Source organism: Sparus aurata, chromosome 21 (genome assembly GCF_900880675.1).
Source record: "Sparus aurata chromosome 21, fSpaAur1.1, whole genome shotgun sequence".
Classification (NCBI taxonomy): Eukaryota; Metazoa; Chordata; class Actinopteri; order Spariformes; family Sparidae; genus Sparus; species Sparus aurata.
The window spans coordinates 9,766,407-9,780,895 of NC_044207.1; the positions used below are offsets into that span (position 1 = coordinate 9,766,407).

Genomic DNA, 14,489 nt, shown 5'->3' on the forward strand with positions numbered 1-14,489 from the left:
ATCGGATTAAACACGCGCAGAGTGTACAAACACGGGGCAGAGTCGGCAACACTCACATGAACATACAGACAAACACACACACACACACACACACGCAAGGACATACTGACCAAGGAGCTCGTGTAAGTGGGGTCAGCGGAAGTGTCGTCCAGAAAGCGCGACAGGCCAAAGTCGGACACCTTGCAGACTAAGTTGCTGTTGACCAGGATGTTCCGGGCGGCGAGGTCTCTGTGGACGTAGTTCATGTCCGACAGGTACTTCATGCCCGCGGCGATGCCACGAAGCATCCCGACCAGCTGCGTCATCGTGAAGCGCCCGTCGTTCAGCTGCAGAAAACACAGCCAGAGGTGTAGAGGGGAGGGAGGGAGGGAGGGAGGGAGGGTGAGGCGGTTAATTGAACAGGGAACGACAAATGAGAAATAGTAAACAGGACGAGTTGAAATGTAGAAACGGACGATAGGGGAGAGTGTAGGAGATAAGGAGAAGGCACCAGAGACGGCCAATCAGTCACTGAGGCCACATAAACATGACATCTGTCATACTGCTTCACGGCTGCTCCTGACAGTCACTGACAGCTGACCTTTTCATGCATGCTGTCCAATTAGCTGATTAATTAGACTCTTTACTGTCATACTAAAGCCATTAAGGCTCGATATCGACTCCACGCATGATCAAAAAGCTGCAAAAATCAAAACCAGACAACTGCTGCTGCTTTTTTCTTTTTTTTTTTCACACTCCCACTGACACAAACTAGTCGCAGGTACAGGCAGTACACGCCCTCATTTCTTTTTCTGCATGCGAACAAAAATGGGCCCGTCGACTAAATCAGAACAGCATGTTGCTCAAAGCCTATTTTTTCCCATTTGAAAGTCCTTGTTTTGCATTTTTTTTTTTGCCCCTTTTATGTGAACATTTGAGAAGCATGAAACTAATCTGAGATTAGGGCTTTCAGGGTTTAATTTACAATTCTCCACGTTTGCCAGGCGTGACGCGGCGGGATAAAAGTGGAGATCGTAACAAATCAGCGCTGCAACCGGCTGAGGAGGGCTCAAGAAACCTGATGTGTGTGAATTGACATCAATCAATTGACAATTAATAGATATAAAAAAAAAAGAGAAAGAAAAAAGAAAAAGAGAAAAAGAGGCTCGGTGGAGCTGGTTGAATCTGAAACCTTTGAAGTTTCCTATCATGACCTGAATATTTCACAGCAGTGGGGGGGGGAGGGGGACAATTTTCGACATAATCAATCCCTTCTTTCACTCCACAACGAGAGAGCAAAGAACACAAGACGTGACATGACAAAACCATAAACATTCTGCTTTGTAGTCTGCACACTCCAGTGAAGTCTGACAGCAAAACAAGCCAGGATGGATGGATGTGTAAACAGCCATGATTCATAGCAGGCCCTCACAGCCACGGTGGCGTGTACATATGAGTGTGTGTGAGAGTGTGTGTGTGTGTGCGTGTTATTTCTGTATATCTGTAACGCTTCTGCATGTGTTTCGTGTGTCCCCAGGGAGCTGCGGGAGGCCGTCTCATCAGACACACATAAGACGGTTTGTACACGTGTGCACGATTTCAGGAGCACTATGTGGCTCTGGAGAAGAAATCAAACCCTATTTACGTATTACTGAGGTAATTATACATAACTAAGAAATATTCATGTTTATTCTAACTGAATAGACAAGCTGATCTCAGAGGAAACTACGGTCCCCAGGACACAGTTTGAAGCTAGAAAGGTGGCAGGGTCCGCCACATATAAGCAAAGTAACACAGCGTGACATTGTGCTGTCCTTTAAGGTCAGTTTGCATATTCAGTTTAATCAGACTGACAAAGATAGTTTAATTATCTAGATTAGACATAAAAATCAGTCAATGAAAACATTTCTCCGCTGATCAAGATTTCTTCCTCAAAACGACACAGTGAGCCTTTAACTCCGTAGTGTCCTTGTAAGAGCAGAACTCCTATGAGTCACAGGGAGTGTGACATTGGCCTGAGAGCGCCGGGGGGTGAGGACAGCACACGGAGGTTTTTTTTGTGTGTATGTGTGTGTGTGTGTTATTTGTCGGACAGCTGACTGAGAGGAGTAGGTGAGAAGGAGGGAAGAGGCTCAGGCTGGACTCTCAGATGTAGGTCTGCAGCTAATGATCGCTTTCATCATCGATCAATCACTCCATTTCCTTTTGTCAAATAATGAATACTGGTCCGGTCCACCAAATGTCAAACAAATAGTGAGTGGTGTCCATTACAGTGCCCGAGAGCCCACGGCGATGCTTCCAACAGGAAATTAATTGGCAATTATCTGATAATTGATTCATCGTTTAAGTCACTTTTCTGCTTTTCAGCCTCTCAAACGCGAGGATTTGCATCTTTAATCTGTCGGCTGGACACAACAAGCAATCTGAAGATTCCACCCTGGGCACTGTGTTTCATTTTTGTCTGACGTCTCATAAGAAGAAGAACAATTCATCACGGGGAGAAACAATCTGCAGATTAAAGGTTCTATAAATGAGATTTTGAACATTAACATATCAACAGACAACTTTTTGCTGAATAAAGTTAAAGTGGGGAAATTTCATCCTGACCAGAGAATAAAGTCTCATTTCCTGTTTCTCATTTTCCCGTGAGTTATGTGATACAAGGCGATACAAGATGGCTTGCATGGTAGTTATTTAGCTGTTCACGATATTCTGAATCCGTTTTGCAAATGTTGGAATCTCTATATGTTTAAAAGCATGAATTCCTTCTCTGATTATCAAAACTGATCAATTTTCTGTCCTTTCAGCTGGAAAAGGAGAGCAGGAGCTCGAGCTGCAGTGAGCCATTGTTTTTTGGGGTTTTTAATGTTCAACAGCTACGCAGTGCAGTCCGAAACTCAAGACGTTCAATGTAGAGAGAGGAGAATCAGATACAAGGCGCAAATTCACACATTTAAATTATCAATCAACTATCAAATGTGTTGTTGTTTTTTAGCAGAAATCTGTCTGTCAATAATCAATTCATAATCCTGACTGCTCGTACTTTATCATTAATTCACAGATTGAAATCAAAACTTTGGTATCTTAGAAGTGTGGCAAATTTTGTTGTAAATTCTTGAACAGGCACAAATACAGAAACATTTCAAACAATACCCGCCCCGCAAGACACTTCATGGAACATCATTTTCTGTTCCGATTTCGCCTCGTCGTGTCCTTGCAGACAGGAGACATGGGGAGCAATAAAATAGGTACGATGTCCAACAGAGCCTCCCCGTCAGAAACTGAACCAGACACGTTGTGTTTACATCACACCAATCCCACCTAAGTGAAGAGATCAGAACCGGCTCGTCACCGGCGAAGACAACACCGCCACAAACATTTCCCGTCATATGCCCGAACACTCGGCTGAAAGATAAACTGCATTTGAGACCTGCCGAGCGGCATCGATTCACCGTGAGCGTTAACTAACCTCGTCCAACCCAACAGTTACACTAAGTAGGCTTCCTCACAGCGCAGCCGTGCAAGAAAACACATTTCATTGAATGTAAATGACATGTAATGGCCCCCACGCAGCTGGAAATGTACTGTGTGACACCTCATTTCTCATCCTGCCTTTGTGCAGCGTTTTGTGTAGGTGGCGGCGGTCTGAAATGAAAACTCTGATCAGTAATGTATTCTGCAGTCGTACAAAGAGTCCCTAATACACTGAAGCAAACCTATCCAAAGGTCTGCTGTGTGACAGTTCTCCACCAGGAGTTTGAGCATTGGAAAGCCTGTCAGCATCAGTCAGTCACGTCAAGCAGAGACACTACGCCTGTCTCCAGGCGTTATATTGCACATTTAATCTCTATCACTCAGCAAGTGAGCGCCTCGGGGTGTTTTACAGAGAGTAAAACATTCCGATAACCCAGAGGTGTTGTGAATGACTGTCTGTGTGTGTGTGTGTGTGTGTGTTCCTCTCAGCTTTGATTCAAACGGAAAGTAATCTTCTCTGTCCTAGGTGTTGCGGCAAGCACCTCCCGCCAAGCTTACCCTGAGGAAGGAATCGAGCGCTCCGTTCTCCATGAATTCGGTGATGATGAGGATGGGGCATATCCGCGTCAGCACGCCCTCCAGCCGGATCACGTTGGGGTGGTCGAACTGACCCATGATCGAGGCCTCGGCGAGGAAGTCCCGCCTCTGGCGCTCGGTGTAGCCGGCTTTCAGCGTCTTGATCGCCACGACCATCTCCCTGCGGCCAGCCTGCTTGAGACGTCCGCGGCACACCTCGCCAAATTCACCTGGGTTGAGAGAACAAGGTGGGGGTGAGGGGGAGGAGGGGGGTGAGGGTGATGGGTGAGCAGAGGAAAGAAGAGGAGGGGTGGAGGGAAAGAGGAAGTTGGGGAAAGTGCGGGGAGAGGGAGCGTTACTGGTCGGATTTAGGAGTGAAGGAGCTGATTTGTAAGAGTTGAGGGCCGGCTTCAACTGTGGGAGAGAAGAAGAGAGGAGAGGGCGGGAGGTCAGGGGTCAAAGAGGTTGGGGAGAGAGGGGGTGGCCGGTATCGATCGAGTGTGCAACCTGGGAGCGGTGAAGGGAGACAGAGGACGGACGAGGAACTTTGGGTTTCTGTATGTGGTGCCTGATTCCAAGTGTCATCAAGGGAGAGAGAGAGAGGAAGACAGAAAAGACAGGAAGGGAGGAAGGTTGAGCGAGCGGGAGCAGACTGTCATTTGAGGTGAAGTTAGGACACAACATGCCATTGGAGAGAGAAAAAAGTAACACACACTAGAAGGGGAAGAGCGACAGAGAAGATTTTTTCACTTCAATCCTCCCCACCAGCAGCTCTCATGCACACTCTGAATCCTAAACCTTCTCTCCCAGAGAGGACTCTCTTACAGAACAGACCTCGGGGCTTGATGGCACACTCCTGTTCGGATAAATGATTAATAAAGCTGAATTATTCTCTCGATCCTCTTAAAAACCAACAACGTTGTTTACCTGCACCGATGACTTCTTCTATTTTCACGCAGGAGATGTCTATCTCTTTGGCAAACTCGTGGACGGCGTCGTTGGGGTCCTCGTAGGTGAAAGGGTCGATGTACACTTTGACCCCCGGAGAGACTGAGAGAGAAAAAGTTACAGAGAAGTCAGCATCTGAGTCATACCTGCCTGGGCAGTTCAGCCGACATCAATGCCATGGTGTTAATAATACAATCTGTTACATTACTACACATCACAATGGAGCAAATGTATGAATGATTAGTTTGAAATTTCATGAAATATACCCATTTCCTTTCCTGCTGTGAGACCGATAGTTTAGATACTAGCCTGCTCTCAGGTTAATTATGATAAATCAGAAGCTACATCCACGAGATGGTTAGTGTAGCTTCGCATAAAAGACAGGAAGTAGGAGGAATCAGTTAAAACATAAACAAAAATGTATCTCTGTTGTGTTTATAAATAACAATTTGTGGTTATATTAGAGGTTTTTTCACGGCTGCAGTTACTGCCTGGAGTCTGCGCTGGTGATGAGGTTCAGGAAGTTACTGTACTGTGATTGACTTTCTTTTTTTTTTACTAATTAAACAAATTAAACATAAAATTTATAGACATATATATAAACTTTGAGCAAAACCAGACATGCTATGTCCAGTGTTTATGCTAAGCTAAGCTTACTGTCTCATATATATAGACATATATATATATATATATATATGTCTCATATATATAGACATATATATATATATATATATATATATGTATATATATATATATATATATATATATATATATATGTATATATATATATATATATATATATATATATATATATATATATATATATATATATATATATATTCATCCACTCTATTGCTTTAAATGTAAAGGCACAATATGTTTAGAATTGACTACCTGCCCAGTTCATACTTAAAACAAATACAGAGCAGCATATCATGAGGGTAACTGCTGCTAACTGTACCTAGCTGTTGCTAGATGGTTAGCATGCTAACTTCAGACGACATATCTCTGCAACAAAAAACAGACGGCATAATGTCAAAACTATTATCTCTTTAGATTCTGTTGATCATTTGAATCAGAAGAGAGAGATCTTCGTTTTGTTTGTTTTCATGACTTAAAGACAAACTAAACCTAAAGGACAGTACACAATCTCATCCTGCTTTACTTTGCTTCTATTTGGCGGACCCTGCCACCTAACGTTTGCAACTAAAATTCCTACACATTGAACCATTCACGGACGGACACGAGGGCGGTAATTATCTTCTATTGAATTGTAGTCCATCTAATTGACTTGAGACATTGCTCACTGATCAAGAGAAGGAAAATTGACAAATATGATACAGCAGGTCTGATAAAGTTCACATGTATAAAGTGAGTGTAGTGCCAAACATCAGGCAGATAAAGTCAGGGTTTCTTCGGTGCAAATGGTGTAATGACTTCCTGCCTCAATCAGGTGATTGGATAATTGATTCAATCAGTTGGTTAACTGTACAGGCATGACCAAATGACAACAGAGCCGACAGTTCCCAAACCGAACGCACACAGTGAACTTACTGTATTGCTGCAGTTTCTCAGTGTACTCCAGCTCCGAGCCGCTGCGCTGCTTCCTGTAAACAAGCCGCACATAAGCAAAGTCACATTCACATAATCAGTCTTGACCATTTCCAGGTACAACGAATGGACCTAATATCTCGCTCGTCTATCAGATGGCTCAGGAAGAAGCTCAAAGAGCAGCTCTGGTTTGTTTTTTTTCCTTCTTCCAGACCTCCTTAGGGAGCAAAACAGGAAGTATATAGCCTTTGAAAACACGTTAAAGTTTGATGAGGCTCTTTGTAAAGAGACAAACTAACAAAATGAGACATGTATTTCAGGCTCTCAGTATTACAAGTCAGACACTTACTTAAGGCAGACAACAGCGATAACCACCAAGGCAACAATGACCACCAGACCCGCGGAGGCCGAGCCTATGATGAGAGGCAGCTGGTCCTGCACCGACTTCTGGGGGTCACCTGGGCAAAATAACACACACAGATGCACAAATGAGTAAATTACACCAGGAGCACTATTTGAGGGACTGGCTACTAATTCAGGCAGTCATAAAAATACTAATCTTCAACCATTATTAAGAAAACCATAGAAGCAGGTGATCAAGAACAGCCTGTAAAGCGGGAGAGAGGTTGTCTGTACTGTGGAGACTGGTGCTGAAGTCCATGGGGTTGCTGTAGCGTCCGTACCCGGCAACGGTGCGAGCTCTGACCTGCACGACGTAAGGCGTGGCGGCCCTCAGCCCCTCCACCTTGGCTGAGCTGTGCTGTGATGTTACGGTGTGGGACATCGCCTGACCCTGAAGTCAAACGAAGAAGAATTAAAGGAGCTGCGTCAAGTTTATCCTGATCATTTTCAGACAGCTCGTATGTGGTTATTAGTTAGCATAATGAAGCAACAGTGTAGCGTAATGGTGGTGGTTACTGTTAGCTGCTGTTAGCTTTACTGCTCTGTAACCGAGTTGCTGCCTTATCGACTTTTTTCTTCTTCTGCTATTGTTGCAGTTAATTTTTATCGTTGACCATCATCATGTAGTTGTCATTAGTGGCCACGGTGGCTGTTTAAGCTACAACGTCAAAGTTTAAAGCTAGCTAGACTGTGTTTGAGGTTAAAAACAATTTTTCGTAGCACAGAATGCTAACCTTTTAGCCTTTACCCTTATCCTGTAATTGTCTCTTTTAGAAAAACTAAGCTTTATATTTGTTGATGTAACTTAATGGATATCACGGTCGAGCAAAATGCTTTCTTCAGTGAGCACCAGCTGCAGCTCCAATGCAACAAGCTAGCCATCTATTCAGTCAGGTTTTTGTGTACATCTGGACATGAATTGTCCAGCGAAAAAAAAGTAGAACCAGGCTCAACTCTTTGTGCAATGATCCAACAAAGCACTGAACTGGCTCCTTAAATACATTTAAATGACTTTGTGTGCGTGAACGGGGTAGGGTTAGCGGAAGTTTGCTGACTTGACAACCATTTTCTTCTTGCGCTGTTGATACAGTTCATTTTATCGTTGACAATCATCCTGTAGTTGTCATTTGTGGCCACAGCGGTCGCTGTTGAACACGATTTACACCGCAGAAGTTTAAAGCTAGCTACATTTAGTTCAAAACGAGGCTAATGTTGCTAATGTCAGCTAACTTGTGTTAACGGACCTAACCCTAACCCGAAGAACTGAATCTGCTCATCAAATGCGTGTAAAATTGTCAAGATTGAAGCTTAAAATGGGGAGATTACATAAACGTTTAACGATGAAATGTGAAAGCGTGACCTGTGTGGTATTAGAAACACTCGGCAGTGATTTTGTCTGTGAGGCTTTCAACAACTGGACCCTTCTCGTACGTGAGCCAATGCAGACTACTGCATTGTTTTAACGCAGTTCAGTTTTTTAGCCCTGTATCTCTGTCTTGTGTCTGCAGGGCTTTAGCATGGAATCTGATCAATACCAATGACGCAGCAGCAGTTGGTGGTGAGCTTGACCGCCTCTAACAACAGATATATTTGGACTCTAGCAATTCCACCGCGCACACATCACATTACAATGACACATTTTTTTAGAATCCATAAAAATGCTTCTCTCTTGTGCAGGGCTCAAAAAGTTGATTTCAAGAGTTTGCAGCATGCAGTGTAACCTACATTAAGGCAAAAATTCTTGAGCTCACCCTCTCATGGTATTTAATCTCGTAGTCGAGGATGACCCCGTTGGGCTTCTCAGGGGGCAGCCACGACAGGCTGAGGGTGTCTGAGGTGGAGCGCATCAGATGGACGGTGGGCACTGCTGAAGGCGCTGCGGTGGGACAGCGGACAGGACACACTTGAGATGACATTTTAAGGCACTGCGAAGTTACTTCAGCTGCGAGTCGAGGGGTTCACAGTTGCCAAGGTTTTCTCTCTCCGTTTCACAAACCATCACAGTAAAGACAATTATTATTCAAAATACATCAACCTGAGCGGTGCATGCTTCACCTTCACTGCTCTGCGACTTATTGATTCGTGAGGCCTGAATGTGACTCGATTGACAGCCATTGTCTTGGGTCCATAAACTGCAGTAAGGTGGATTGAGTGCAGGGTTAACTGGGAGAGTAATTACAGCCTGTGAAAGGTGCTGAGCAGTTTGGTTGATGATGACGCTGCAAATATTAAGGGGAGATGCTGAAAGGTGACATTGTCAGTGATGTAACGTAAGACGGCCGGGCCGACAGTGTGCTGAATGCTGACGGTGGAGATATGAAGTGTGCTTAACACTTTATCGGCCGCGGACAAGCAGAGAGTTTGTCCGTCCGTCACTTTCACTGAGCTCATTCAACAATGTTTACTGTTGGTGTTAGTACTGATACTACGAGCCCATTAAGACACTCATTGACATTGACTGAGCGTGGGATCCACTAACCAGCCTGTTTCATCTTGATGTTAAGTGGTATTGATCGGGGCTGCTCTATGACTTAACTTGGCTCGCGGACACATCCGATACAATCGACAGATCTTCTCCCGCTAACCTGCTTGGTTGGTGGTTATGTTGACCGTGGAGTAGCTGGGCGGCGTGTTTTTTTTCCCAGACACCCCGTTGACGGCCTGCACCTCGAAGCTGTAGCGGGTGTGGGCCTGCAGGTTCCTCACCACCACCTTCCTCAGCCTCAGCCCCAGCCTGCGCGGCGCGATGTCCACGTTGTCGTCGCAGCGCGTGCACGGGCTCTGGTCACGCAGGCATTTCTTGCACACCACGTTATAGACGAGGTCGTCCCTCCCTCCCGTGTCCTTGGGCTCCTCCCACTCCAAGGACAGCGAGGTCTCGTTGACGCTGGATATAACGTTGCGAGGCGCTGAGGGGATCGCTGCACAAACACACACACACACACACACACACACGTAGGTGTTAAAGAAGGTGGGCAGGCAGAACAGAAAAACACACAACTGAGGCTTTAGTCATGTTCCCTATGTGGCGCTTACATTATTCTCCCTCAGTGGTGTACGAAGTGTTCTAATACCTCGGTAAGACGGCAACTAAAGGAAGGATTTCATGTACAGAAAGTCCTATTCTCTCTGCACAAATAAATGTGTCAGATTGCTTTACGTGCCCCAAACAAACGGTGAGGTTGGAGCAAAAGGCAGGGAAACATGTAAAAACATGACAACAGGGGGAAAATCCTTCCTGCAAATGCATATAAATAAATAAACACAAACAGGAGGACAAACACAGCTTGTCGTGCACAAGAAGAGCACAGTTGCTCAATCGCGAATGAAAATCACAATCCCGTACAGCTCTGCGCTGTAACCGCCGTCCATTTTTATGCACAACCCCTCTTGCAGCTCGTGGAACTTGGCTAATCCACCCCTGATTGAAATTCATGTTCTTGTATCACTCTAACCCAAGGCCTCCACGTTTCAATAACCAGTGCTGCAATTTTGAGAGAAGAGTGTTTGAAACCTGGATAAAGTAGGATAACCGCAGAGGGGGGCAACAAAGATTGGTTCAGCGAGCATGCTTTTCATCCTCTTACATGAGAAGAGAGGAGGCTCTCTCTCTAAGCTTCCAGTGGCAGAAAGTCCACAGACCTGTCTCGCAGCAGAGGGGTGGGGGTGGGGGGTTGGGGAGGCTCTGAGGCCATCAGCTCTTGTCGGCCAAAACCAGCCTGTCCTCCGAGTTCAGCTCGCCCTGAGCTGCATTTCGCTCGTCCTGTCCTTTCTAATTAGGCAGACACAGTTCAGAGTGGAGGCTCTTCTAATTGGACACCCGTCTAAAACACACGCTGAGTCCAAGCTGCCGGCCATTGACTGGCTGAGCCTCTCTTGTGCAACACACCACTTCCAACACAAAGCGCAGGCTGCCTGGCACAAGCTCTGACAGACCGCGGGGACAGAACTGTCAGGCCTGTGTGTCTGTGTGTGTTTGCGTGTTTAGTCGGAGGTGGTGCTTGTGTCCCCGCTCGCCTGTCTGTGCGCGCCGGTCAGTGTCCACAGTGTTCCTGTGACAAGGATCTGGGGAAGACAGTTGCGGGCCCTGTGTGTCATTTAACACGGCGAAAGGCCCCTGGGGGGTGATTTTACACGGTCAAGGCAGCACATGTCGCTCTCCATCAGCACGACCACTGGGACTTCTCTCAGAGGCCCGTCCAAGCACGGGCGCAGAGCACCAGAGCACACTACTTAGAGTTACTGAGATGCAGCTGCAGATTTGTCATCTAAATTTTGAATCCTCCATAATTTTTTGTAAGGGCACATCAACTAGTATCTATAGTGTGTAATTTCACGTTTCAACAGAGGATAACCGTTTTAGCTTCAGGACTCTGGGTATTTTTCCATGGCAGGCTTTGACAGTACATTTACTCAAGTACTGAACTTACTTGTACTTACATATTTCAGTTTTCAGTTTTTCAGTATTTTTTGCTCCACACCATTTATTTGATATATTTAGTAACTAGTTGCTTAGTAGATAACATGCTGCATGGGAGCCAAAGTAGCACATTTTCAGACTTATTTATTTGACCTGCATTTAGAAAAAACACTGATTATGATGGTAGAAACATGCAAAATATTGATAATGGGCCGGGCAGCTTATAACATACAGCATATACTACATGTAAATATATGTATCATTTTCACTTTCACTTGATGCTTGAGTGCATTTATTACCAGAAAATATATCTACATACTATTGAGAAATCTGGCTTGACTAAGTGACCAGCATTGACCTTTAAATATGAATGTGTTACTCTGTTCTGGGGTCTGAGATAAACAGGGATTGAGAAATACTGATGACATCACACTTAACAAGGACACACACACATAACCGCATGGAGTTGCCAGGAACTTTCCAAAAAAACGGTGAAAATCAGGAAACCTACACACCAAACCAACCAGCAAACAGAACAGCACACACACATACATGCACGAGTAAACACGCGCACACACACTTTGGAACGATTACTGGAAGTTACATGATTTTTAGGAAAGACATGGAACAACAAGGCAAAGAACTTCTTGACATGTTGGTGATGATCCAGATCATCACTAAGTGCCTGTGTAAACAGCTGAGGTATGAAGGCTCGGTCGGCCCAGCAATAAACAGAATCCACTTTTTGCAACCCCGTCTCTGTGTCGATTCTTCTCATCAGAGTTTTGGCTTCAATATATACATTTTGTATACATCCTTTACGACAATACATTTGAATATCAGATACTTAAAGGCGCAATATGTATGTTTGGATTAAATAGAGCTCAACAGTGACCGCCCACTTTTATAACGGCTCCTGTTCCGGAAGTGAATTTGCCATTCATTTACTCCATTGACGTTTCATAAAATCCTTACATAAAGAGTTTTAGGCCTGGAACCAAGCCAATCAGCGTCGAGTTTATCCTGATCATTTTCAGACAGCTCGTATGTGGTTATTAGTTAGCATCATGAAGCAACAGTGTAGCGTAATGGTGGTGGTTACTGTTAGCTGCTGTTAGCTTTACTGCTCTGTAACCGAGTTGCTGACTTATCGACTTTTTTCTTCTTCTGCTATTGTTGCAGTTCATTTTACCGTGACCATTATCATGTAGTTGTCATTAGTGGCCACGGTGGCTGTTTAAGAGAAGCTACAACGTCAAAGTTTAAAGCTAGCTAGAACTTTCCAAAAAAAACGGTGAAAATCAGGAAACCTACACACCAAACCAACCAGCAAACAGAACAGCACACACACATACATGCACGAGTAAACACGCGCACACACACTTTGGAACGATTACTGGAAGTTACATGATTTTTAGGAAAGACATGGAACAACAAGGCAAAGAACTTCTTGACATGTTGGTGATGATCCAGATCATCACTAAGTGACTGTGTAAACAGCTGAGGTATGAAGGCTCGGTCGGCCCAGCAATAAACAGAATCCACTTTTTGCAACCCCGTCTCTGTGTCGATTCTTCTCATCAGAGTTTTGGCTTCAATATATACATTTTGTATACATCCTTTACGACAATACATTTGAATATCAGATACTTAAAGGCGCAATATGTATGTTTGGATTAAATAGAGCTCAACAGTGACAGCCCACTTTTATAACGGCTCCTGTTCCGGAAGTGAATTTGCCATTCATTTACTCCATTGACGTTTCATAAAATCCTTACATAAAGAGTTTTAGGCCTGGAACCAAGCCAATCAGCGTCGAGTTTATCCTGATCATTTTCAGACAGCTCGTATGTGGTTATTAGTTAGCATCATGAAGCAACAGTGTAGCGTAATGGTGGTGGTTACTGTTAGCTGCTGTTAGCTTTACTGCTCTGTAACCGAGTTGCTGACTTATCGACTTTTTTCTTCTTCTGCTATTGTTGCAGTTCATTTTACCGTGACCATTATCATGTAGTTGTCATTAGTGGCCACGGTGGCTGTTTAAGAGAAGCTACAACGTCAAAGTTTAAAGCTAGCTAGAACTTTCCAAAAAAACGGTGAAAATCAGGAAACCTACACACCAAACCAACCAGCAAACAGAACAGCACACACACATACATGCACGAGTAAACACGCGCACACACACTTTGGAACGATTACTGGAAGTTACATGATTTTTAGGAAAGACGTGGAACAACAAGGCAAAGAACTTCTTGACATGTTGGTGATGATCCAGATCATCACTAAGTGCCTGTGTAAACAGCTGAGGTATGAAGCTCAGTCGGCCCAGCAATAAACAGAATCCACTTTTTGCAACCCCGTCTCTGTGTCGATTCTTCTTCCTGTTCCGGAAGTGAATTTGCCATTCATTTACTCCATTGACGTTTCATAAAATCCTTACATAAAGAGTTTTAGGCCTGGAACCAAGCCAATCAGCTAGGAGATGAATCGTGACCATAAAACATTTAATTTGGCGCAAAAAGAATGTTGGAAAACTGAGAAAAAAGCAAAGGTACAAGACTGTGTACATAATTATCTTAAGAGTAAAGGAACTACTCATCCCATAAACCATTGCGAACGTAACAGCTACGTCTCTGATTGGTGGAGCTCGCTGTTACCATGTAAATGTTTACCGAGCCCGCAAATTTCATGTTCGGGTGAACCCTTAATAAACTCTTCTCCTCATCACTAAATATACGCAGTAGGTAAGACAGTGAAATCATGGTCGCTCTGTGGTAAACGATCGTAGAGTTCAGTGTTAGCAGTAACTAGCTAACATGAAATTCGCGGGTTTGGTAAACATTTCCATGATAACAGCGAGCTCCACCAATCAGAGACGTCGCTGTTACACTATAGGATTGTGGGTAGTGTAGTACTTCTCCATGACATCGCGAATAAAACATGTTTTTCTCAAAACAAGATTGATTTCATATGGACTTGTGACTTCTACAGGATCATAAGTCATCATTTGACAATCTGATAACTCGTGGTAAGTCTACTTTGGATGGTTACGACATTATGGCCAATAATCAAAATCTATATGCAGAATATGAATGGCATTTTCACTTCCGGACCCTCACTGTTGAGCTCTATTGGCTAC

The 14,489-nt window shown here is 44.2% G+C and overlaps 1 protein-coding gene across 1 annotated transcript in view; it reads right to left on the reverse strand.

Moving 5' to 3' along the window:
• The window catches only part of ephb3a (eph receptor B3a), a 35,781-nt gene that overhangs the window by 7,564 nt on the left and 13,728 nt on the right, over positions 1-14,489 (reverse strand). Inside the window, exons 5-12 of the mRNA XM_030403480.1 lie at positions 9,516-9,851; positions 8,682-8,806; positions 7,165-7,321; positions 6,878-6,986; positions 6,532-6,584; positions 4,957-5,079; positions 4,012-4,259; positions 111-326 (exon numbers count right to left, since the gene is read on the reverse strand). Of these exons, the coding sequence (XP_030259340.1) occupies positions 111-326; positions 4,012-4,259; positions 4,957-5,079; positions 6,532-6,584; positions 6,878-6,986; positions 7,165-7,321; positions 8,682-8,806; positions 9,516-9,851 (1,367 nt within the window). The remainder of the gene's footprint in view (positions 1-110; positions 327-4,011; positions 4,260-4,956; positions 5,080-6,531; positions 6,585-6,877; positions 6,987-7,164; positions 7,322-8,681; positions 8,807-9,515; positions 9,852-14,489) is intronic.